The sequence below is a fragment of the Halichoeres trimaculatus genome, unplaced genomic scaffold (genome assembly GCF_033239565.1).
Source record: "Halichoeres trimaculatus isolate MK-OKI-2021-1 unplaced genomic scaffold, fHalTri1.1 fHalTri1_scaffold_11, whole genome shotgun sequence".
In the NCBI taxonomy this organism is placed as follows: Eukaryota; Metazoa; Chordata; class Actinopteri; order Labriformes; family Labridae; genus Halichoeres; species Halichoeres trimaculatus.
The window spans coordinates 26,452,124-26,475,570 of NW_027437189.1; the positions used below are offsets into that span (position 1 = coordinate 26,452,124).

The 23,447-nt window shown below is 39.7% G+C and overlaps 1 protein-coding gene across 2 annotated transcripts; it reads left to right on the top strand.

Annotated features, from left to right (window-relative positions):
• The first annotated feature begins 308 nt into the window (after window positions 1-308).
• plekhm2 (pleckstrin homology domain containing, family M (with RUN domain) member 2) lies at window positions 309-19,515 on the top strand. 2 transcript variants are annotated; one of them, XM_074681401.1, is made up of 20 exons: window positions 309-831; window positions 4,093-4,199; window positions 4,796-4,905; window positions 5,005-5,104; window positions 5,225-5,312; window positions 5,402-5,576; window positions 6,963-7,022; window positions 8,808-9,102; window positions 9,312-10,103; window positions 10,188-10,257; window positions 10,761-10,851; window positions 11,359-11,423; window positions 11,579-11,667; window positions 11,827-11,959; window positions 12,214-12,404; window positions 13,532-13,597; window positions 14,208-14,367; window positions 15,010-15,189; window positions 16,343-16,459; window positions 16,810-19,515. In XM_074681401.1, exons 1-20 carry the CDS (start codon window positions 772-774, stop codon window positions 16,945-16,947), a joined length of 3,087 nt encoding a protein of 1,028 aa, XP_074537502.1. In that variant the 5' UTR covers window positions 309-771; the 3' UTR covers window positions 16,948-19,515. The 2 variants fall into 2 exon arrangements, with proteins under 2 accessions (XP_074537502.1, XP_074537503.1); XM_074681402.1 differs by lacking the exon at window positions 6,963-7,022.
• Window positions 19,516-23,447: the final 3,932 nt, after the last annotated feature.

Consider the following 23,447-nt stretch of genomic DNA (forward strand, 5'->3'; position numbering starts at 1 on the left):
TGCTACTCTGAAGTTTTGAGGCATATCCTTTATACTTTTGTCCTTCCGAGATGTGAACCAATTACAAACGCAGCTTCATGTAAAATAATTTAAAATACCGAGTCCTTCATGATCGCCGATTTAATTAAATGCACTGTATGCCTTAAATGAAGAGAGCACAACGCGATGTATTGCTGTCTCCATTATCACATAACAAAACAGTATTAATTTTCTATTATTTGAACGCTGTTTGGCCCCAGTGCCCCTCCCACACGCGCTAAGGCTCTAATGACGTAATCCACCGACTCCAAACTCAGAGCAGTCAGCTGCTTGCAAAGTAACCCAAACCTTACCAGCCGTTACTTTTTCAAAGGCACCAAACAAAATGTTCAGCATTAAAATAGTTAAACAGAGTTAGTTACATTTACGGGTGGTATAATAAACAAAACGGCTTCTCAAAGTTCTTCATGGTTGGATTTTAAACTTGCAAGCCGCCCCGAGACAGTGTAGAGAAAGTCAAGCGGTATGCTAATGTGTAGCTAGGCTAACCGGATGACCGTTGGAAGACGTTACTCGTATCGCTGCCTCTAAGGCTTTACCATGACAGCTGTGAACTAGCAGCACGTTAATACTCAATGTGTATACTAGACTGCCAACACGCAATGTTGCTTTGGTACTGTGTTGCTAGACACTCTTATGTTAGCTAGCTAAAGCGTTGTTAGCTTTAGCAAAACAAGAGCTGTGCCTCGGGAGTCAGCTGACAGTCTGCTGTAGGCTGCCAACATATCAGTGATGGATCAACTGAAAGTGAAGGATCGCATATTGGAAAATATCTCATTATCTGTCAAGAAGGTAAGTGCTCCCTTCGCAGTCAATTTTTGTCACACCATATAAACAGGTATTTGAACATGTTTAAGTCATAGGGTCTCATTTGGCCATCTTTTGTCTGCCAAAAGGGTTGCAACTTTTAAGTCTGGGGGGCATTGAAGCACGCTGTTAAGGAAGGGCCCTGTCCTTATTGACATAAGATACATTACATCATCTATTTCACTACTATTACTTGTGTTTTAACACCTCTACTTTCGGATGCGATGTTCTAGTTTCTTTTTATAACCACGGTGAACAATGGTGGCACCAAGCCCCTGTGTTTGCTCACTGCAGCATGTGCTGTAAACACAAGCAACCATACTGCGGATCCATAGTTCAAACATGAGAGTTAGCCAATAGAAACGAGCTCTAAATCTTAGTAATTGTTTCGTTGCACATTTTGTTTCTCCGGCTACAAAACCAGCTCCCTCACAAGAAGACAACATAGGATCGTTCCCCCCATTTACCCGTTTGTACATTTAGTTTCCGAATCCGGGTGCATTTGGATGTTCAGTTAGAAAGAGGTTTCCCCATTGTCTGTCCCTGTTATTTCCATTAAGAATCCATTAGTCCATTAATAAGATGGTTGTATCAGGTAGAAATGTCCTCACGTGAACCCTGTATATCTCAATTAGAAACTCAACACTTTTTCCAGTTAAATTCATAGTTTTTTTTTTAATCATAGATAATTTCTTATGTCTTGTCTTTGAATGACTTCATAAGGGATGTGAAAGTCGTTGTGAAACGATATGCCTCATGCTTCCAAGTAGTACAGTGTTTACCTCTGACAAACATTGCTTAGTCATGTGAAGAAAGTCATGGGATACAAAATCTCTTTCTTAGGGTCACAATCCCTCAGAGCTCCCCCCATCCACCACTTGTGTTATTCAAGCATTAGGGTTACTTTTTTCTTAATATTTGGATGAAGTTTAAGAGAATTCTTCAAGTCAACCAAGCAATACAGACTTGGTAGAAATGGAGTATGCTTAAATTGGTGTGTAATAATTATCAAAATATAACAGTCAATTAGTTTTTGTTAAATATGAATGCCATTACATTAACCTTCTGACCACAAACAGGTTAAGTGAATAGACTTTATTATCTTTTTGAACAATCACCTATCAGTGGGTGGGGTGTATGAGAGCAGGTGTCATTAGAGGCTGTGAAGACTTTTGTAGTGATCATGAAAAAGCCTCACTCCCAGATATATGCCTGATCTAAATCCACATTATAAAATGAGATAATCAGCGGCAAAGTTGTTATTTTTACTAAATGCTATTTCTCAGCTTCTGAGCCGGGTTTGACAGGATTGATTTATAGCACTAGTCTCTATGACAACACGACATTGGCCTGCAAAGTTTAGCAGTGAGAAGAGAGATCTGTGTTTCTCTCTGCTGAAAACGATTTCTTGGATTAATTTTGGAGTAACTGTGGACACAGGAGTTGTACCGTCAGAAATAACACGGGTTAAGCTGTTGTAATAATGTTCATTTCAACCAACATACAGCAGTGGGTTGGAGCCTCTGCCAGGAGCTTGTAGATGAGCACCAGTAGTGGATAACTCAGATTCACTAACATTACAAGTTACGGACATGTCTCAGAACACCGGGCTGATTAACACTGAATATTTCCAGCTAATAGTACAAACTAAGTTTGCAAGTTTGCTCGATGTCACATTTCAATCAGTAGCCCTACCTCGTCGCTTTGAATCCTGTATAAAGTTTTCTTGAACAAAGAAAAGTAGTGTTAATTGAAAAAAAAGTATCTGCTCTCCATTTATTTGCTTCAAAATAAACATACGCCTTGATAAGAGTCACATCGTCATGACAGTGGTTGCAAGTGAGCATGGGAAACAGAGTCTTTATCGTGGAGAAACACTACCTGCCAGATACTCCTCACAGCCTCTTTATAATGAGTATTGAGGAAGCAGGAATTGAAGGGTAGTAAAAGTGTCAGGATGTAAGGATTTGACTGTAGACCAGTCAGGGAGCCCATAAACTGAACCACAGAACAAGACTTTCATAGGGTCAGACTTTGCTTTAAGATCTGACAGCAAAAGGAAAAAAGTATAATTGATCATTAATGGCATTATCACAACATGATCAATTTGGGTTTTGTAGCCTCTTAAACAGATCCCATTTAAAAAGGAGAAAACTTGTGTTTTTTCCCTGCAGACCAAAACCTATGTCTGACTTGAACTGCTCTTGCACTGCTCACTCTGTTCACTCTGTGTGGTTGTTCTCTCATAAGTGATTGTGTGGAGTAGTTTGAAGCAATAAATTCCTCAGATTAGTGTTATACTGCCCGATAAAGCCACATTCTCCAACTCACTGAGCCACACCAGCACTGCCCCACTGTCTGAGCCTCATTTTACAGCTTTTCATTAGCTATGTGCTTTTACAAGAATGACTAGCAGCATTGTTTTAAAGAACATGGAATGCTACAAAAAATACTGGAGTTGTATGGTCGTTGATCAACTGGATGGTAATACCATGGTTAGCCAAAACACTGTAGAGAGTATCCTTGTCGGTTTTAGTTGGGAATACCATTATCTCTGGATTTTAGCTTGGCTAACTGGATCTGTTGGAAGACGTAGCTTGTTCAACTGCTTGGGTCTGGATTCCATGGTATTGCAGTTAGTTAGCAAGATGAGTGAAGGTGGAGTATGCAAGCCGAATAGCCTGTGGTTCTCCTAGACTACCAAATGAAACAAATCTAAACTTGAGTGCAGTAAGAACACCAGACTGTGGCTTTGCTATGTGTGAAAATGACACAAAATACTCTGGTAACAAGGCAAGAGGTTTCTTCCCTGACAGTCTTTCAGACGTGCTTGGTAGCCAACTCAACTTCCCAGTGCTTTATGGGTTTCTTTGTCTTCAGTGTGGACTTGAGCAGTAGAATTCCTAGCATAGCGGTAAAACACATACTTCATGGGATTTATGTCAGAATACCATCACTAATCCCTGGTTCCATTGACTGTGTTCATTTTGCACAGTCATATAGCTGCAGTCATTATTTAGCACCCCTCAATACAAGTGTTTGCACACATTGTAGAAATTGGATAGAGCAGATACAATGAGACTTGATCATCCTCTTTGGGTGTCATCAATGCCGTTTTAAAGATCTTGCCATTATAGTATTCTTGTAAACATAGAAAGGTATTGTCTCGTATAGAAATATCTTTCTGGCTGGAATTGAAGTAAAAATGACACTTCTTACACCAAATATAACAATGTCTTTTTACAGTTACAGAGTTACTTTGCAGCCTGTGAAGATGAAACCCCAGCAATCAGAAACCACGACAGGGTTCTTCAGCGCCTCTGTGAACACCTTGACCATGCTCTGCTATATGGGTAAGAGGTTTACTGAATGTAAATGCTTTCTAAAAAAAGGAAGGGTGCAACATACGCCCTTTGAGCAATCATAAGACCTGTTCTACTCTTGAGTATTTATCCAGGTGAAGTTAGTTGACAATTTCGTCAAAAATGTAGTTGTTGCATAATCCCTTTATTCACTTTTGGTCTCTTACATGTAATACGATTAGGGATGGGTACCTTTCACATTTGAAATGATATGGTACCGATGCCCGGTACCTGGCAATCGGTTTCGGTACTCAACGATACCAATTTCCGGTACTTTTTTTTTGTTCATGTGGTAAAAAATATCAATTTAATAAAACTTAATAGTAATAAAATCCCAAATTCTTTCATTTAAAATATATATTTTTCAATATATAACCTTGCAATGCTGTGTTCATGTCCAGTATGGAAAATTGCGTACTCTTCTAGTCCCTCACAGTCACAAGGATGCTTTTAGGTACCTAAACATGGTACCTTTCAATTTTCTGTGAATCGGTACCTGGTACTTTTGACAGAATTCAGTCGGTACCAGTAAAAGTACCTTATTCAGTACCCATCCCTAAATATGATTAATATTTTTTACATTGCAGGCTGCAGGATATTTCTTCAGGCTACTGGGTCCTGGTCCTTCATTTCACCAGGAGAGAGGCTGTACGACAGATTGATGAGCTTCAGCACATAGCAACCAACTTGGGACGAAGTAAGACATCTCTCCAACACATTTGTAAAATCAGTGAAGCATCAGACATCATTTAAAGAGCTGTATTTATGAAATGGGACTCTTTCAATCTCTGTGTAGGTCGAGCTTGGTTATACCTGGCACTGAGTGAGAGTTCTTTAGAGAGCTATCTACGCCTCTTCCAGGAGAACCAAGGGCTACTGCAGAAGTATTATTTCAAGTGAGTAGCTCCTGACACATAAATGTTAGAAGAATTTGCTTTAGGACACATTTAAGTAATGTGGAAGTTTTGTTGTTGGAAAGTGTGATTCAGGTTTAGCTAAATGTTTCCTTCTTGTAGGAATGCACTGGTCTGTAGTCATGACCACCTTACTCTCTTCCTCACACTGGTGTCCGGCCTGGAGTTCATTCGCTTTGATCTGGAGCTGGTGGGAACATATTTTATCACACTGTCAACAAAAATCCATCTCCTACCCAGCCTGTCAATGAAGAATCTGAGTGTTTTTGCTGGTTTCAGGATGTTCCCTATCTGGATGTGGCCCCATACATGCCAGAATACTACAAACCCCAGAACCTGCTGGACTTTGAGGAAAGGTTGCCCAGCTCTGACAGCTTGTCCCTGCACTCCTTCACCTCTCTTACCTCCACTAACCTTGAGTGGGATGACAGCGCAATAGCTCCTTCCAGTGAAGGTAAGTTGTGGGGATGTTTTGATACCATCTGAGTCCTGGAATAATTATCTAGTGTGGAGTCTAGTCCTTATATAATACAGATAAAGTCTTCTAAATTTGGCACCCTCTTTGTATCCACATGCTTTTTGCTTAGAATACTAGAGCTCCTGACTTAAAACTAAAGCTGTGATGTTGATAAATGAATATCAGGAAGAATGAATCCAGTAATCTATCTGATGCAGTCAGCCAGTGATCAGGCTGACACAGCTTTAGAACAGTTACTAAATTATTTCAGATGATAACATATGATGCTGGTGGATTAAAGTCAAAAGGGATGCATTCTTTTTGAGATAGCACAACGATGTGTAAAGTCAATGCAAAAACATGAGCAGATGTACAGTTTGTTATGGTTATGTAGCTCAGATTTGCTCCAACAGAAACCTTTTAAAAGGAAAAAAAATGCTTCATGAAGTAGGTTTGATCGCTTTTACTTCAGTCCTAAGGTAGCATGACAAAATAGAGTTGTGTCTTTGGGGAGTTAAGATAGGCACTCATTAGTTTAAATTTACTTATTTTTTGTTATATTTCTTTGTGAAGGGTTTTAGAGCTTAAGAGCTTGCACATCCATAAGATTTATAAAGTTAATGTTTTTAAAATGGATATAAAATTTGCATTAAAAAAAGCAGAATTTTGAAATAACAGAGATTCAACATTAATTTCCCTTTCAGCCTAAACTTGATTTTAGGGTTGGTCAAGTGACACATAAGTGAACCAGTACTAGGTTTGATTTTAATCTGACTCCACTCCACTTTTACCAGTGATTGTCTGATTATAGAAGATAGACACGTGGTTATTCTAACTAGTTTGAGGATCATTTGGGCCCGTGCTGTCTGAGTCATCATCAGCCAATCAGTGTTGCCAAATAAATGTCCAGTGTCAGTTCAGATGTGAATGTGTGACTCTCTTGCTGAATGGGAGTCTTTATTTTGGGGTTTATGATTTCATCAGGCCCTGCTGCAGTACAAGTACACACTCATATGCTTTGTCACATTCATTCAGTGATGCCAAGCCAGTGGCATGTTAAAGCAGAATTAGTCTTGATCTGTGCAAACCTTTGTGACTCAGACCACAGAGTGCATTGCATCAAATGAATCAGTTGGTGTGCAGAGGCTCTCTGGTACAGAATGTTCTCATTGGGTTGATTGCAGCAGTCAGTGAACGTTTCCCCATAGCTCCCCATCAAGTACTCTACCAGTTTCCCTGTTTTAGTTACCACAAGTCAGTTCTTCCTCATTGGTTCTTTTGCTCCATAAATCATATCATGTTATTTTTCTGTTTCTGCCATTGTCTCTGTCTTTCTCCACAACACCTCACTCTAATGTTGAATGTTATCCCTCCTTTTTTTAGATTATGATTTCGGTGACATCTTCCCTGTGTTGCAGTCATTGCCAAGTGCAGACTGGGAAGGTGGGACATTGGTCAACCCCTCCCCTTCCTGTATTCTCTGCCTTATCCTTCTCTCCCTCATATCTAGCATGGCTCCCCACAGTCTTTGCTTTAAGCATGTTGAGTATTTTAACCATAGCATAGACACATTTTTTTTATGGTAAAGTAAAATGCTGCAGAATACTTCTCACAAGAAGACATTTATTAAAGCATGATCAGAGGGACATGAGTAAAATGCTTTGGTTTTTAGAAATGGGTTCAGCTGAGAGACGCTGGTGTTTGGGCACTTTGTTTTATTTCACATGATAGTGTCATATGTGTCGAACCTGCAGCTCAGTTTATTATTGTTGTTGACGCAAACAAACTTTTTGGGATATTATAAGACAATGTAAAAGTTTAGAGACTCATAAACCTAACCTTCAAACACAGGAATTAATCTGACTGAATTCCTTAATTTGCCACAGGTGTAGCACTATGCAAATAACCAAACTTAAGCTTCTTGATTTTATACATTTACACAAAAAAAGAACATAAACTCAGGGAGACCCTCTAAAAGTAAACAATTTGAATTATTATTCAGGATGAATCAAGTCAGAACCCAAAAGTTTGGCTAATAGGAGTTACTATCTGCAACAGTGTTCTCAAAAACAAATAATTTAGTTGATCCAAATCACTGAATACAAACCTATCCTACAGAATCTGTGCTTCTTAAGAACCCTTTAATGGGTCTTGGGCTCAGCCTTTTTCTCTGAATTCTTAAGATCAAACTGAAAGCTTATTGAATCCAGTGGTCTGGGAAAAAGAAAACATAGTTTGACTTTAACATGTAGTTAGTCGGCTAGAAACAATGAAATGGTGTCTGATTTCTGGGGCCTAAAGGTGTTACAACAGACTCAAATATGGGAAGGTGTACAGGTCTTTGGTGCACTGGAGAATCAGTCATGGGTGGGTACATGGTGCTGTCATGTTTGCATGCGTTACTCATGGGAATGAATCTAATGCTCACTTTGCTTTGTTATTTACTACAGCAAGAAAATGCCTGGTGTAACTGGCGCTTACCTTGTCCAGTCTGTCTCTATTACATTGTGTTGACTGTTTGTCCAGCGTATTGTATTTTTTACAAATATCTCTTCCTGTGTGAAATGCGCCACTGGCATGGGCTCAGCTCATTTGCAGTGAGGTAGAATAGTCAATAAAATCCATAGTAAGCAATTTCTTACCCCAACATTAATGTTTTGTAAGCTGCTAAATTGAATGTAGACATATCTGTTCAATTTAGACTCAAAGTTGAATGTGCTAAACTACTTTGGGTCCAGTTTAAATGATGGATAAGTTATCACTACAAATAATTTTCATTTCTGCAAGCAAAACAAATGTGTGGATCACATGATCCACACATTTAATTGTCTCCACTTGCAGACATAAAACCTTACCTAGGTCTTATCCACTGCAAAGGGAGCTGCAGCCTGTGTCCATACTTGATGTTCTCTGCATCGCATTTCGTGCCTTTCTTTCTCTGCAAAAGAACTACAAAGTACATTGCAGCCTCTAACATTTATTTGTGTGCAAAGCAAAGCTGGTAATGCTGGTGAAGAAAAACACAAAGTTTTTGTGGAACTGTCTTGTTGGTTGACTTTGCTTAAGAAAAGAAAACGAAGAAAAGAAATCTCCCCTGAATTAATTCTTTGATCATCACTGAAGTTACAACAAGACGGTACCAAAAATTCTGTGTATACATGTCCAAAAGTAGGCAACTAGAGCTTTGTAGTGAGATCATAATTGGTGTCCTGGTGCTTTTCATGACAGAGGGAGACCTGACTGACCAGGCCAGCTGCCCGAGATCTAGTGGCTCTGATCCACAGACAGTCATCAGCGACACGGTGGTCCTTCCTGCAGGCCCTGTCCATGCGAAGGGTGCAGATCATCCCTCTGCTCACAGCCCTGTTTTTAGACACAACCCTTTCAATGAGGACTCAGACACCAACACCACCAACACCTCAGCTGACATCACGCCAGTTCACGTGGCCAGCCGTCATAACACTATCACCCCCACTAATGGAGATGACACAGAAAACGCCAACAATGAGCTGGAGGTCATCAGGTAAAGATTGTTCCAGTCTTGATGTCTGTAGGCTCATACTCTTTCTGCACTCCGGCCAGTGTCTGATTAATGTTTCTTTAAATCTGTGACACAGTTTGAATTGATAGTCAACAAGAATCCATCCCCAGGTCCACCATTTTTCCAATCTGCTACACAATAGCTCTAGCATAAAATGAGGTTGAATATTTCTGAACAGAAATTTCTTTCAGGATGGCCAGACGGAAGAAACCAGCCAAGAAGCGTCGAGGGAAGGGCTCCACAGATTCTAGCAGCAGCATCCATAACTCTGTATCCTCTGAGCACATGGAGATCGAGGGCAGTCTCCTAGCCTCAGAGGATGTGGAATCCTCAAACTCCTCCACTTTTCAACTTGAAGCTGAAGGAGATGTGAGGAGAAGCAGGGTGGGGTCAGAGGTTGTTGAGGAAGGGGATGAGGATGGAGTGGAGGGCCTCCTGCGGCTCCCACAGATGAAGGACACCTCCATGGACACAGTGGGCCAACCCCTCCATGATGTCATGAACCGACTAAATGGGGCTCTGGACAGGGAGGAGGAGCCCTGGGAGCACCTAGAGGGGGAAGTGGATGAGAAAAACAATGGACGCTTTGACCCTGGCTCTGAATCCCCACCACAGCAGCCCTTTCGAGAGGATACAGGGGGCGAGCCACCTGACCGAGTCCAGGGAGAAACATGCCTCTCTCCAATGGCCACAAGCCCAAATTTCCTACAGGGCTCCTCCGCACCTTCAGACTTATGCTGCTTTACCCCCAACAGTCCAAACTCTGCTCCCTCGGGTGGTGGCTACTATGACATTACAGGGCATTGCCAGTCGCAGACTCTTTCAGGTGGCCTTGATGATGAAGGACAGGCAGAAGCGTCAGCAGGAACGAGACCAGACTTAAAGGCTGGAGAAGACACAGAAGAAGGAAAAGAAGCAGATTCAGAAGAACTACAGGAAGAGAAGCTGAGTCCCTCTGAGAGTTCTCATCCTGCAGAGTTTAAGTAAGCTGCCCTCTCAAAATGACACAGGGTCGTTTACAAAGCTGTTTAAGACGAAACTGATGTTTTTCAATACTCATATTTCAGGGTGGATAACAATCATCTGCTTCTCCTCATGATCCATGTCTTCAGAGAGAATGAGGAGCAGCTCTTTAAGGTAGAGACAAGGACTTGTTTTGGCTTTTTGAAACTTTGGGCTAGACCCTTATCTGTTTTTGTTGGATCTGAACTATAGTGTTACAATGAGATGATGTAAATTCTTAAGAACAGAGATGTTTTAGTGCTTTAACTACTCAGTGACTTTATCTGGAGAAGTTATCCTCCTTTGAATGTCTAAAAGCAGGTAAAAGATAACTTGGCATGTGGTTCAGAGACTACTGTGTAGTGGAAATGATGAAATGCACAGTGTACCAATTTCCTCTGTAACTGCTCATACTTTCTGACTTTGCAGTTTTACATTTATTCCAATTGAAATCAGTTTCGGGATTTAACGCAAAGCTATGTGACACGATAAAAAAAAAAAAGTGTAATATGAGTTATATTTGTCCTCACCGTGCTTCAATCTGAATTCAGCATACAGGACCATAACCACTGAACAGGGAGTTCTAAAAAAAGACAGAACTAAGGTGGCCAACAATTGACAGAATTGATCTTTTCCAGATGGTGAGAATGAGCACAGGCCATATGGAGGGGGATCTTCAGCCACTCTACCTGCTGCTGACTGACTGTTACATTTACCTACTTAGAAAGGGTAAGATGCTAAAACAGCATGTATGAACTTGTCAGATCTCCAAATTGAGAATTACACTGTTTCTTACACGGAGATAAAAGCATTGATGTGTTTCTGTGCCTGTAATATAACTGTGATTACTGCTTCAACAAACTGAATTACCTAGCAGTCTTTTTAGATACCCATTTCCATTCTTGACTGCTTGCCCTTCTCTTCAAATGGAAATATAAAATACCCAGCCAACGTGCATAGTGTCAGAAAAGCCCACCCTAGGTAAAAATTACCAATGCTTCATAATTCGTTGACACACAAACATGTTAACTAAGAGACTTATTTCGTATTTTAAGAACTAAGTCTGATCTCAGTTCGCTTGAAAATCGTGCAGGCCTGAGGGTTTCTGCCATTTTAATTGTTTCAAGAGATTTATCGTTCCAGGAACTGGGTAATAATCCTTAATAAGGTCAACCGTCTGCAGATAATACCGCTCAGAAACTAACTGTAGGGCTTTGTTATTGGTTTTATCCACAGGTGCAGCAGAAAAGCCCTACACAGTGGAGGATGCTGTTTCTTATAATGAGCTGGACTATCTTTCAGTAAGTGAGACTTTTATGTTATCTTTTTACAGGATCTTTTAAGTATTTCATATAAGCATTAAACATAATCCATTAGACTCAGTATGATATGACAGCTGGAACACAAAGTCAGATTTTCTGTCTGCTTTATTTGTTCCAATTCTGTGTTCCTCAAGGTGGGCCTCGACCAGCAGACTGTGACGGTGGTTTGCACCAACAGACGGAGAAAGTTCCTGTTGGACACAGCTGACGCCTCTTTAACTGTGTAAGTCTATACCTATACCTATACCTATACCTATACCTGAAGTTTCTTTGAATTTCACATGAAGCCCTTGAAATATGAACTTGTCATGGAGCTCTCTGACTTCATGCTATCAAGATACCAAATATTTTCACTCATCTGATAAATCTTTTCTGCCTTCAGCTGGTTCTTGTCAGTTCTGAAGTCAGCCATGGTGAAGGGTTGCCGTGAGCCTCCTTATCCCTCTGTTTTGACTGATGCTACCATGGAAAAACTGGCTCTCACTAAGTTTGTCTCCCAGGAATCTCAATGTGAGGTAATGACATGTCCCACTTCACGTGAAAAGAATTATTTAGTTTCTGGTCATAAATGTAATCAATCAACTTTGGTATTACAAAAGCTTTTAAAAACCAGACAAGCTTCATGTTTTTTTTGCCCTAAACTAAAAAGAAACTCTTGCAAAAAGAAACCAAACAAATATATAAGAAAGTCTGTAACACTTTAGTGATTCAAAAAGGCTTTGTCTGATTTTCAAAGCTGTATTAAACAAGAGGTTTCCTATTTCCCCAGGTATCAGATGTGTCTATCCAACTGTATTCTCTGGTTCATTGGGAGGATCCTATGGATATGGTTATGTCACCCCAGGGTGACCCATCAAGGTTAGGGATTCCATCCAGTACCAAGGAAGGAACTCTGCAGTACCGGGCTGGAACCACCTACCTGGGCAAAGAGCTATGGAAAAGCTGCTACCTCGTCCTCAGGTAGGGCTGGTCTTTAACAGTACTTTCAGCTCAATATGCTTCTTTAACATACATTTGGGTGAGAATGTCTTTTTCCCTCAAAAATACAGTAAAAGCATTAATAGAATAGAATAGAATAGAATAGAAAATACTTTATTTATCCCCGAGGGGAAATTCAGGAGTCACCGCAGCATTTAAGAAAACAAAAGTAAGAAAGAGTATAGAAAGTGCAAAAAGGTCCACAAGAAAATAGATGACGACTTCCCGTCCACCACTCGTCCACCACTCTCCAGCCCAGCCAGTCTCCACCTCCACGGGGTCCAGGACTGAGCCTCCCCGCAGTCTGTTCAGTCTCTGTCTCCTGGATCCTGTCTGCTCACAGCAGGCGAAGCTCCTCCGATGTGTTGCCGGCGTCCGATGTCAGCTCCGTCAGGCACGTCCGTGAACAGCATGATGCCGCTGGGTTAGCACGGCTAGCTCGTCCATCCCCTGGGGCTGGATCCCACGTTCCCAACAACGATGGATGGAAGGACAGGTCCACGTTGTCATCTCCCAGCTCACACCCGAGAACCGGCACGTCGTCCTCACCTCCTCCTCCTCAGCTCGAGGGAAATCATCAAGCCCTACACTAGTTAGCATTGGCATGCTACAGGCTGCTAACAGCTGAGTTCGCATGTAAACAATGCAGCCATGGTTACATGTAGGATCTCCAGACAAACACAGGAGAAAAGTAGTCAAAAATATCGCAGAAGCCACAAAAAGTTTGGTGTCCGTGACCAACAATGAACCATACAAAGTGATGATCCACTTCAAATACAAAGATTACGAAAAAGAGACGAAAAAAATGACAAGAAACAGACAAAGACGAGAGAGCTGCTGCAACAGGCAGCTACTTGGGTAGCGCCTAGCATGTCATGTCATGTTACTTCCTGTGCATTTATTAACATTTTCATAATAATTAAGTCCAAGATATCGTTGCCCTAAAAACTAGTTCAGTATTTAGTGCAAACAGTGGATTGAAATTCTCATAATAAGAAAATGTGACATTGATATGGATTTTTTCCCTTTAATTTCTATTGTAGCTATTAGACTTCAGTTTTGTTTTGTCTGATGGGGTGAATATAAACTTTTGTCCTCTTTTCTTGCAGCAATGGGATTCTGTACCTGTACTCAGAGAGAACTGATGTTACACCTGTAATGTCGGTAACTATGGGGTAAGATTTGAATTTGGTTGATAGCCTGCTGTCAGTACTGATGCTTTAAATTATTTAGTTTGCCAAAATTATTCATCATGGCTCAACACATGCATGCGATATGCAGAATGCCTGGGTACCCATGTACCCATCACCACATGGAGTTGGCTTGTGTGTTATGAAAACCTGGCTTTTCTGAGTTTTCTGACCCACAGAATTCTAGAAATAAGGGCAGACAAATGAAAATTCAAAAGCTGTATGTTAACAGGCATACGTCCTAACTGGCGACCTCTTGAACTACAGTAAAAGGATATCTTTAGGTCAATTTTTAACAGCTAACAAGAAAGAGAATAGCTATGCCGAGGAATAAATCCTGAATATATATTGAGTACATGATTAAGCTAAAACTTTCGAGAACATTGCTGTATTCCTACTTCAGGCATAAGATAAGCTTTGTAAGAGCTGAACATCCTTTTTTAAAATGGTAAAGTAGGTAGAGAAAGTTGTATTCTGAAACAAAATATGAAATGCCTGAATAGAAGACATAAAGACAACTACGTTGAAGACCCTATGGGATAGAAGTGGCTAACCCCTGGAGGCTAACTGTTTATCCTCCCTCATTATATCACAGAGGAGAACATTGTGGAGGTTGCCGGCGTTCAAACAGCACAGAGCATCCTCATGCCTTTCAGGTCATCCTCACAGAGCGACCTCCACTGGAGCTCAGTGCCAACAATGAGCAGGACATGGCCGATTGGATGCAGCTGCTCTGTCAGTCGGTCTCAAAAGGGGTAAGTGAATACAATGTGAGTTTTGTCTACATTTGTATTACATTAGTAACAATGTTGCTGATATGGATTTTTCACTACAACTGAAATAGGTTGCAGTAAATTGTAGCATGATTGTGTACATGGCATTGTTCTGTGCCTTTTCCTGCAGAATGAGAGATTAGCTGCACACACAAACAACTCAAGCCCTCATGAACAAACCCAAACACATGACCCCTTTTTCCTAACACCTGGTGCTTACAGCAGTATTCAGCTGTCAATGGTTGACTTTTCAAGACTGAAAAATGTGGATGTATCAGGGTGTACAGTGTATACAAATGTAGCTCATTTTCTTGATATAATACATAAAGCATTCAATGTGATTTCCAACTCATTGCTGATAACTGAAGACAAACTCATCAGACTAGTTGAACTGCGTTTCTTCACACCTTGGAACTAGAAACAAACAAGCAGAAAGGCTTTTTCTTTAGTGGATAATCTCCCAAAGCATGCACTGTGCAAGCACTGTGCCCATTTTTCTCTTTGAGAAATTGAAATTATTGCAGTCATTTTGCACAAGACCTTCCAGTTCTCTCCAGCAATATATACGCACAGATAAGTTTAGCCCTGAATGTATAAGAAATGTATGATTCAACCCATCTGCAGGTTATACCCCAAGGTGTGGCCCCCACCCCGTGTATCCCGTGTTGTCTGGTGGTTACAGACGGGAAGCTGCTAACTTGCCATCAGGACTGCCAGACCAGCTTCTTCCGTTCATTGGGCAGCGCTGACATCTGTGATGTTACGGCTGTCAGCCTTGAGGCAGACAAGGAGTACTGTGTCATTGTGAGTGTTTGGCCGTTATTATTTGAATTCTTACCATATGTGTCAGGAATCTGAAAGGCACTATCCCCTTCTTCCATTTTACAGATACACACCTGATAAAAAATTTTAAGATCAGCTAAAAAATTGCACAAAATTTACATTTTGTACTGTTGGATCTATTTTAAGTTTCAAAATACAAAACGAAAAAATGGGAGTGAGACAAAAAATATGAGTAAGCAATTTATTGACAACAAACATGTCCGTCAAGACACGGGACGATCCTTGACCCAAATTAAGGCTTTTTCCGGTGCAGACTGCCACCCAGTAACTATCAGATGTTCTCTGCAAGAGAAGCGCTTCAAGAACAAAAACACTTCAAAGGCCTGGTCTCCTTCAATGCCTTCAAGCCTGTTAGCCTGACTTTGCAAGAGAGCACCAAACATGGGACAAAGAAAGGTGAAAGAAAGTTTAACTCTCTTAGGAGAAAAAGTTTAACCTCAACATCCTGGTGGCTTCCAATGTTACTGGCAGGATGAGGAGATCCCACTTAAGAGGTTTTCCACGCTGCATTTTGAAGCTAAATTTCTATGATAGGAGGGTGTTTGTGAGCTGGGGTCTTAAACTTTTTATCTACTCATTCACAGCCTGTTTTGGTTTAGTTGTTGTAAATTTCTTACTTTTTTTTTTGTCTTGCTCCGATTTCTTCTTTTGCGTTTTAAAACACTACTTAGAATCTTTTTAAGATCCAACTGTGCAAAATGTAAATTCATACAGTTTTTCAACTGGTCTGTCAAATTTTGATCTTGTGTGTTTTAGTGACTTTTCTTAACCTACAAAGTTTTCTTTCTTAACAGCTCATGTAAGGTAAAGCCTTCATTCTCGTCCGTTGGGTTTTTGTTAGTGCTTCATAAGGTTATTTTATTCTTGTGCATATTACTCCCTTTGTCCAATGCCCTGGTTAAAAAACCTCAATATAACATACTAAATAGATCCAGTGGTATACTTCATGTTGTTTTAAGTCACTCAGAACTTTCAAAATGAGGCACTGCTAAAAGCTGCCTTGTGAGTGACTGTACACCCACTAAATGTGGTTAAAAGTTCTAAGGGTTATTGAAGGTACCTGTTTGAAGATTAGGTTTCTTTTTGACCTATAACCATTTTTCTCTGTGTGTAGGAGTTTGCGGCAGATCGAACCCAGTACCTTCCTCCATGGGTCTTGTACTTCAGTGGCTGTAATGAGAGAGATCGACTCCTGGGGGCGTTAGATAGCACATGGAAGGCTATTTACCAGGTAGGAAGATAAACTGTTGTGGGTGGTTTCAAAAGAACTTGTACCACTGTTACACTCAACATCCCATCAGTGTTGATGGTGAATGTAGTCCACTGAAGTGATTAATACCATATTGTATAATATTATGCCCAAGAAAGCTGACTTCCCCTTCCCTTAGAGGCCTTCGTTTGAAGAATGCAGTGGATGTGAGCAGCTTCAGTCTTAGCCCGGCCCTAATTTCTTTCTTTGACCGTACATTTTCTCAAATACACATGAGTTAATATCCAAGTCAGCCTAAACATAGTGAAATATTTCCTCATCTAAAGCATCCTTTGGTTTAGCAGTCATATTTTTACTTTCTCTGTCCTCAGGTTGATCTTCCCCACAGAGGTGTGTTTGATCCATCCGTGCAGAAGCGTTGTGGTGAGGCTCTTGCTCTGATGAACAGTGCCTGGCAGAGAGCAGACAGTCTGGCTCGAGGCAGAGCCCAGCGTGAACCCTGGTGCTGATGGATACACACACATACACTAGTGCACACACACTTATTGCAGCTGGTTAGCCACTGAAACAGACTGATAGTGAAACAGCCTTACATAGCTTCAGTATAGATGGAAAAAACTGTTAAGAGTTCTAAGCTGAAGTTCTGACTGAAGTAAACCAATCGCAAGTGGTCATTGGTTGTTATATTACAGCATGACGCACCCCCGATTCGCTGTTCAAATCTTGAAGCTGCAGAAAAAGTGAGGCACAGCTATCTAATGGCACAGAGCATTATGACAGGAAATGAGAGTGTATTTGGAGAGCATACACTTGAATGTTGCCACAGATGTTGTATGACCCTTGTAGACATTTACATCTCTCCTTCATAAGAGATTCTTTAGGAATACTGGAAATGCAGAAGAAAATCATATAATGAGCTTTTAAAGATAAAAGCCTTACAAGAGACACACAGACAATGGTGGTGCGATGGTAGAAGTAAAAATCCACTACATCCTGCTAAATTGGGAATTTTGCTTCTCAAAGGTTATTGTTCAGCAGTTTTCTGTATAGGAGAAAATGACAACTGATAACAGAAGCATTCATTATGTCAGACAGGACACAAAATATGATGTATTTAGTGCACTGAAGAACCTAAGTTGGGACGTAGATAAGGAGTTATCTACAGTAGCTTCCCTGTGCAGAAAAGTGAATTAAGAAGGCTTGTTTTATTCATTAAGAAAGCCATATATGAAGGGAGAGCTTACTGCTTGTTCACTTCACTGTCCCTTGCCTTGCACAGAAACGTGCACTTTCTTCTGCACAACTTCAACAAGATACAAATCACTCTTTGCTTGCCAATTGCTGAAGCTCTGCTGAACCCTAACCCAGATGCATTGATAAAGCGAATGTACAGAGCTGTACAGTATCAACACATAATCACTAACTGTCATGTATTCGTCTGCTTTTCAGTTTTGGTTTCTCTCATGGCTTATACCTCTACACTGATTGAAGAAATGTGGATATCTAACACTTGCACTGTTACATTATATGCTTATACCTGTGTTGTCTATCTGAGATCTTGCTATAACAATTTCAAAGTTTTCACTCAGATAAAAATATCAGGAAATGCAACTGACTTGCCTTTTTTCTCCACTCTGTAGACATGAGTGGGGCCTTCCATGCTGAATTGCACATTGTTAGTGTTTTTTTTTTTTTAATTTAAACGGTACTAGTTGTGGTTTTGTGTTTTTATAACATATGCTTATTCATTTCCATTTTAGAGGAAATGGGAACAGTCGTAACTAAAATATACAACTAAGTAGTAACATTTTAGTGGTATTGACTGTGGTTTCTGCATTAGCAGATTCACACTTTCCCTTTGTTATGGGGTTGTATCAATTAAGTGTAAGAGTTTGGGAAAGAACCGTTTTTGACCGAGAATTTCACACCACAGGCTTGTGAAATAATAACTTCTCTATCTGCATCAGTCGTGTCATGTTTCAGGACCATGTGTATGAGCTCATAAACCACAAAAAGCATATCCGCTTTCAGCAAATTTACTCTTTGAAATAGCCTTTACTTTCAACTACAATGCAATCTTGACAACACAAGTAACTTACCATGAAAACTTTCTTTTAGTTTTCCTAAAGAAAAAAACAACTAATTTTTGTAGTTTGTAGCCTGTCCTCAGCATTAACACTGTTTAGAGTGATGCTGCTCTGTCAATAACAGTATGTAACAGCTCCCATTTTAAGGACGAGACAAGTGTGAAGTTTGTTTCGCAGTGACAATGTCGCCTTTTGATAATCTCTGAACAGATTTCTGCATATGAATGCACAAGATTGTGATGTGGGAGGAAGCATTGACCAATCACTTTTGAAAGGGCTTTGGGTGTATAAAAAACGGGCCATATGGCTTAAAGGTAATCCCAGAACACATCAGCTATCATTGAATGATGATTCGGAAAAGCAGTAATCTTAGACATCTGCATAAGAGGAAAAATAATGATCTTGCGCTATAATAGGCCGTTACCCCCCAAGCTAAATCATCTTCAGGGGGTAACCGGTAGGTTCTGAAATCACCCTTCAAACAGAAAATGCACAAACTATTTGACACACTGACATATTCTTTGGGGAGAGGAAAGTTCTGGTTTGTTTTTATAGAAAAGTTTAAAAAAGACAAGTTATACTAAGATATTTCCTGAACGACAAAACATTGGGACATAATACTACAGATCAGATAAAAGGCTGATTGGTTCATGGCTTCTGGTGCAGGCTTAAGTGGAAAGATTATGAATGTAAAAAATCCTGTTCTGGTGTTTCTGCCAAAAAAAAAATTAAACTTGCACCAGTCTGAAAAACTTCAAATTATTTCCAGCTCTTCACCTCGCCTAAGTTTGTGTTCCCCAGATACATACTGTGTTGCTTAAATGTCAGCATTAATGAGTGCTTTAACCTTTATAAGTGCCACTTGGTCTCTCGCATCTTCTGCTCTTTATAGAAATCTAAACTCAGGTGTAAAAAGGTACTTCACATCACAAACCTTAAAACTCACCACCAGTTTATTTTTTAATTGCTGCTGTTTGTATTTCTTGATTTGTTTTTTTAAATCCCTCTTTTCTATTTTGGTTCCACCTTTGTTCAATGCAGCATTATAGAGTTATTTTGCGCTCACTGAGACAGCTGCAAAGTACTTTAAAATGTTTATGGAAAACTTTAAATAATTTATTGAGTCCCGAAATAGGATTGGTTGGCTACTCCTCTGTCCCTGGGGATTACTTCAGGTCTTTTAGACCATGGAGAGTAAAGTTGCAATAGTTGGATTTACTTGAAATTGTTTGTTGGATGATTCATTTAAAAGATAAATCTTAAATGTGGCCTATGAAGTGTATATTTCGAGAGTTTTGAGCAGTGTTTTGATTGTGGGACATTGCTGGCCAATGATGGAAGACATCTTCTGAAAAACACGTTGTAAAAGCGCTTTTTGATTCTGGTCATGTTTACTGCATGTAATATTTGTATTTTGTTTAGCAGTTTTATTGAATTGTAAATAGAGCACTAATCAGTATAACATACTGTACACTCACATAAGACATGCATGTCCAGAAGGTTTTATACTGTTCATAATGTCAATGAATGTACAAAAGACCTTGGTGATTGGACGGCGTAACCGAACAGAAATAAACAAAAATATGGAATCTTGGCTCCTGTTCTGATGCATGTGCTGATTGAATATTTATCCATGTGTTTTACTCTACATCTCTTGTAGGTCAAAGCAATGAAGTGGTGTCTTGGAAAACATCAGGGCAGTCATGTTAGAGCAGGGACAGAGTGTTCACAGGTAAGAAAGCAGCTGTACGTTAGGTCAACCATGCTTTGTTACAAATTAACAGAAATTATGTTTCATTTTTATTCTGTTTTTCCCTCACAAACCACAAAGTAGATAACATTCCTGATACTGTTGGTGACAATATCAGCAGTATCACACAGTTAATAATGCTGGGAGCTTTTTTGCCTGTGAGGACTGAGAAACGATGAAGATAACAACCTTAATTTTGCAGCTGTTTACAGAGACTTTGTGGAAGTTTCTCTGACAAGATGCATTTACTCACAGTCACCACTAGGAGGCGTAAATGGAGTTACCCTTCTTACCGTTAGATGTGCCTTACCAGAGAATCACTTAGACATGCTGTACATTGAATTAAAGTGATAGGAAATGTACAGATTTGGTAACACTGACAATAAAAAAATACTTTCCAGGAAGAGCCATTGAAAAAGAAGAAAAAAAAAGTTTTCTTGGTTATTCTGTTTTTTTTTTGTTTTTTTTTTTAATGGTGCACTGTGCAGTATTTGTCATCAATTGGCAAGGCAGGCTTGGTAGAAATTGAGTCCAATAATCATGAAGATTGGTAGATTTGTGTATAATTGATTTGTGGCATTGCTAAAATATTCTGAAGGAAGATATCTACTGTCGCTCAGCAGTTTGGAGATATTTCACACTCATTTTGCCAACAACTCTGAAGGCAACTTTAAATATGTGCAAGTTTTATTCCACACTAATCCACTGCTGAGCTTTGGAATCCTTTTGAACAAATTTTTGCTGAAACATACTTCTGTTGCTGTATTAATGTTTTTTCACTAAGTAATAATACCAGTTTTCCTCTTAAAATTAATGTTTCTAAGTTTTTTATACTCTAATTTAGATCATGAATATCATAAATTATTGAGTGCTGGTCCATGAAAGTTATTAAAAGGAAGGCATCTAGTCTGTTTAATTCTTGGAAGCCAGATTACAATACCTGCAGTGCCCAAGATTCCTTGAGGAAAGGTTTTCTGTTGTTGTATTAAAAAAAAGTCTCCTCTGTAGACAGACTTTTTAGCTTCATGAACATCTTGTTTGTCTGTTTTTTATGTTACCCATATTCCACATTTGATGCACCACTCTCTTCCTAATTCTGCAGTTCCCTAGTGAAAAGCTCCACCTCAGATTTCCAGGTCAAAAACCGTTTTAAGACCATAAAAAATTGATTCTTGTTTCATTTTGTGATCAGAAATGTGCTGCAGGTATTTTGGCAGCTGCAGTCGATAGCTTTGCTTTATGAAGCAGAATCAGATTAATTCCAGATCCATGCTCCATCAGTCTGAACATAGCTCTGAGTTAAAGGCAAATGCCCCGGAGTGGGAACATTCGAGGTGTGATGGCTGATGCCTCTTTATAGTTGGAGCTTATCAGAAAAAGGGGAGAATGCAGATCAACTTACAGAGCACTGAGTTTATGGCCTTTACAGAAAATCATGCTGTGTAGTAGCTGTGCAGAAATAATCGTATGAAGCAGATAAGACAACATGCAACCCAGCTCAGAGCGGCTAATGTTCCCGGCTTCTGGTAATATTGATTATCTTTTTATAGTTGCTAAGGCAACACGATGCTGCTGGCCTTGCTCAGATGCACTTTTATTATTTTAGCTGCGTTATACAGTCACCTTGGGTGTATGTGTGCTGTTACCATGGTTTCAAAAAGCCATTAAATCTTTTCCCAGTGTGTTGTCTCTGCACATAACAATGCAGAAGAGGATCGAAGGAATAGAGGACAGTGTTTGTTGTCTTCATCTTTGAAGAAGAGGTGCAATAAGGGCCTGTGGTTTACAGAGAGTTTGAAAAGCTTTACAGGAGAGGAGAGGGAAAGAAAAAAGGACTTGAACTTTCAGTGGGACCAACCTTAAATGATTCAACATACGGAAGAAATAATCAAATCGGATCAGAACAAAAAGATAAGTGTGGGTGGTGTGTCTTAGTGAGGTCTAAAGCAAACAAGATTAGGCCCAAATAAAGTAAAATGAGCAGCTGAAGGATGAACCATTCTGTTGGTTAGATCAATCCAACAAAGAGGAAGGAAAACAGTGGCTGTTTTGAATGTATTTTTTTTTCTTTTAGGGTTTAAGTCTTTGTCTTGTTAACAAACAATTTTAGTACAAGGTCTTTTGAATCCCCCTCGTTCACAGAAATTAGAAAAGACTTTTATATACACCAAATTCATTCCTATACATGATGCATCTTAATGTATGCAGACCCCTCTTCCTATATATAGTGGTGGAAAAAAAGGTTTTGGACACCCTTAAAATTTTCAACAACCTCAGACCTGAAGCTCCTGTGATGTCATTTAGAGGTTATCCATAAATATGCAGATCAGTTGTTTGCTGAAGAAGCCAGTTCTCAGTCCGTCTTCCAAGCTGTTAGTTTGTATTTCTATAGAGTGTATCCAACTGCTGAAGGACTGCATCTGCACTTCCTGGCTACCTGCACCCTTCCTGCCTGAGAATCTGTATCTTCAGGCGTGCTTCCTTTGCTAGGTTCTTTGTTTTAGTCATTTGAATGTGCTGGCTTTATGTAGATATGTAGCTAGGCAACAAAAATTGTGTCTTTAAATAAAAAGCACAACCTTCATTCATGGATCACTGGTACCAAAATGCCCAACATTTCTAAAGTCATTTTATGGAACTAGTCAGTTTGAAGTTTTAAATGCCTTCTTTAGGATTTGTTTAGTATTTTGGCTGTGACTATTGGAAAAGAAATTGCACTTGAAGATTCAAGCATGATCCTTCATGCAATATTTCACAAATGCATGGGATGTCCCAAAACTTTTTTCCATTGTATCTCAAAACTTTGAATAAAAACCTTATTTGCAGAGGGGGTTCTCATACAAATCAAATAAGGACCCAGAGATACATGAAAAAAATACAGTCAGATAGTCCAGTCAGCTTCGGGAGTATTGGATTCAGATACCGTTTTATAGACCAGGAAAATAACAATTAAAGTGGACTGAAAGTAATGAGTTTGGTGTTGTTTTCCTGCAAGGCACACAGCATTTTATCTTATTAAGTAACACTGATTAAGTCATGAAATGTTTTCCCTTGTGCTCTCACTCTGCACTCTTTCACTTTAATGGCTCATTTTGATTGACTTACTCTTTGCTTTCCTCTCCTCTTTATTTCATATCTGAAATCATCTGATTACTGGGGTTGATGTAGGGCA

Coding starts and splice junctions, on each gene's coding strand:
- plekhm2 (XM_074681401.1), top strand. CDS start 772: ATGGATCAACTGAAAGTGAAGGATCGCATATTGGAAAATATCTCATTA. Junction 11,424..11,578: donor ATGAGCTGGACTATCTTTCA/GTAAGTGAGACT, acceptor GTGTTCCTCAAG/GTGGGCCTCGACCAGCAGAC. Junction 14,368..15,009: donor GTCAGTCGGTCTCAAAAGGG/GTAAGTGAATAC, acceptor ACCCATCTGCAG/GTTATACCCCAAGGTGTGGC.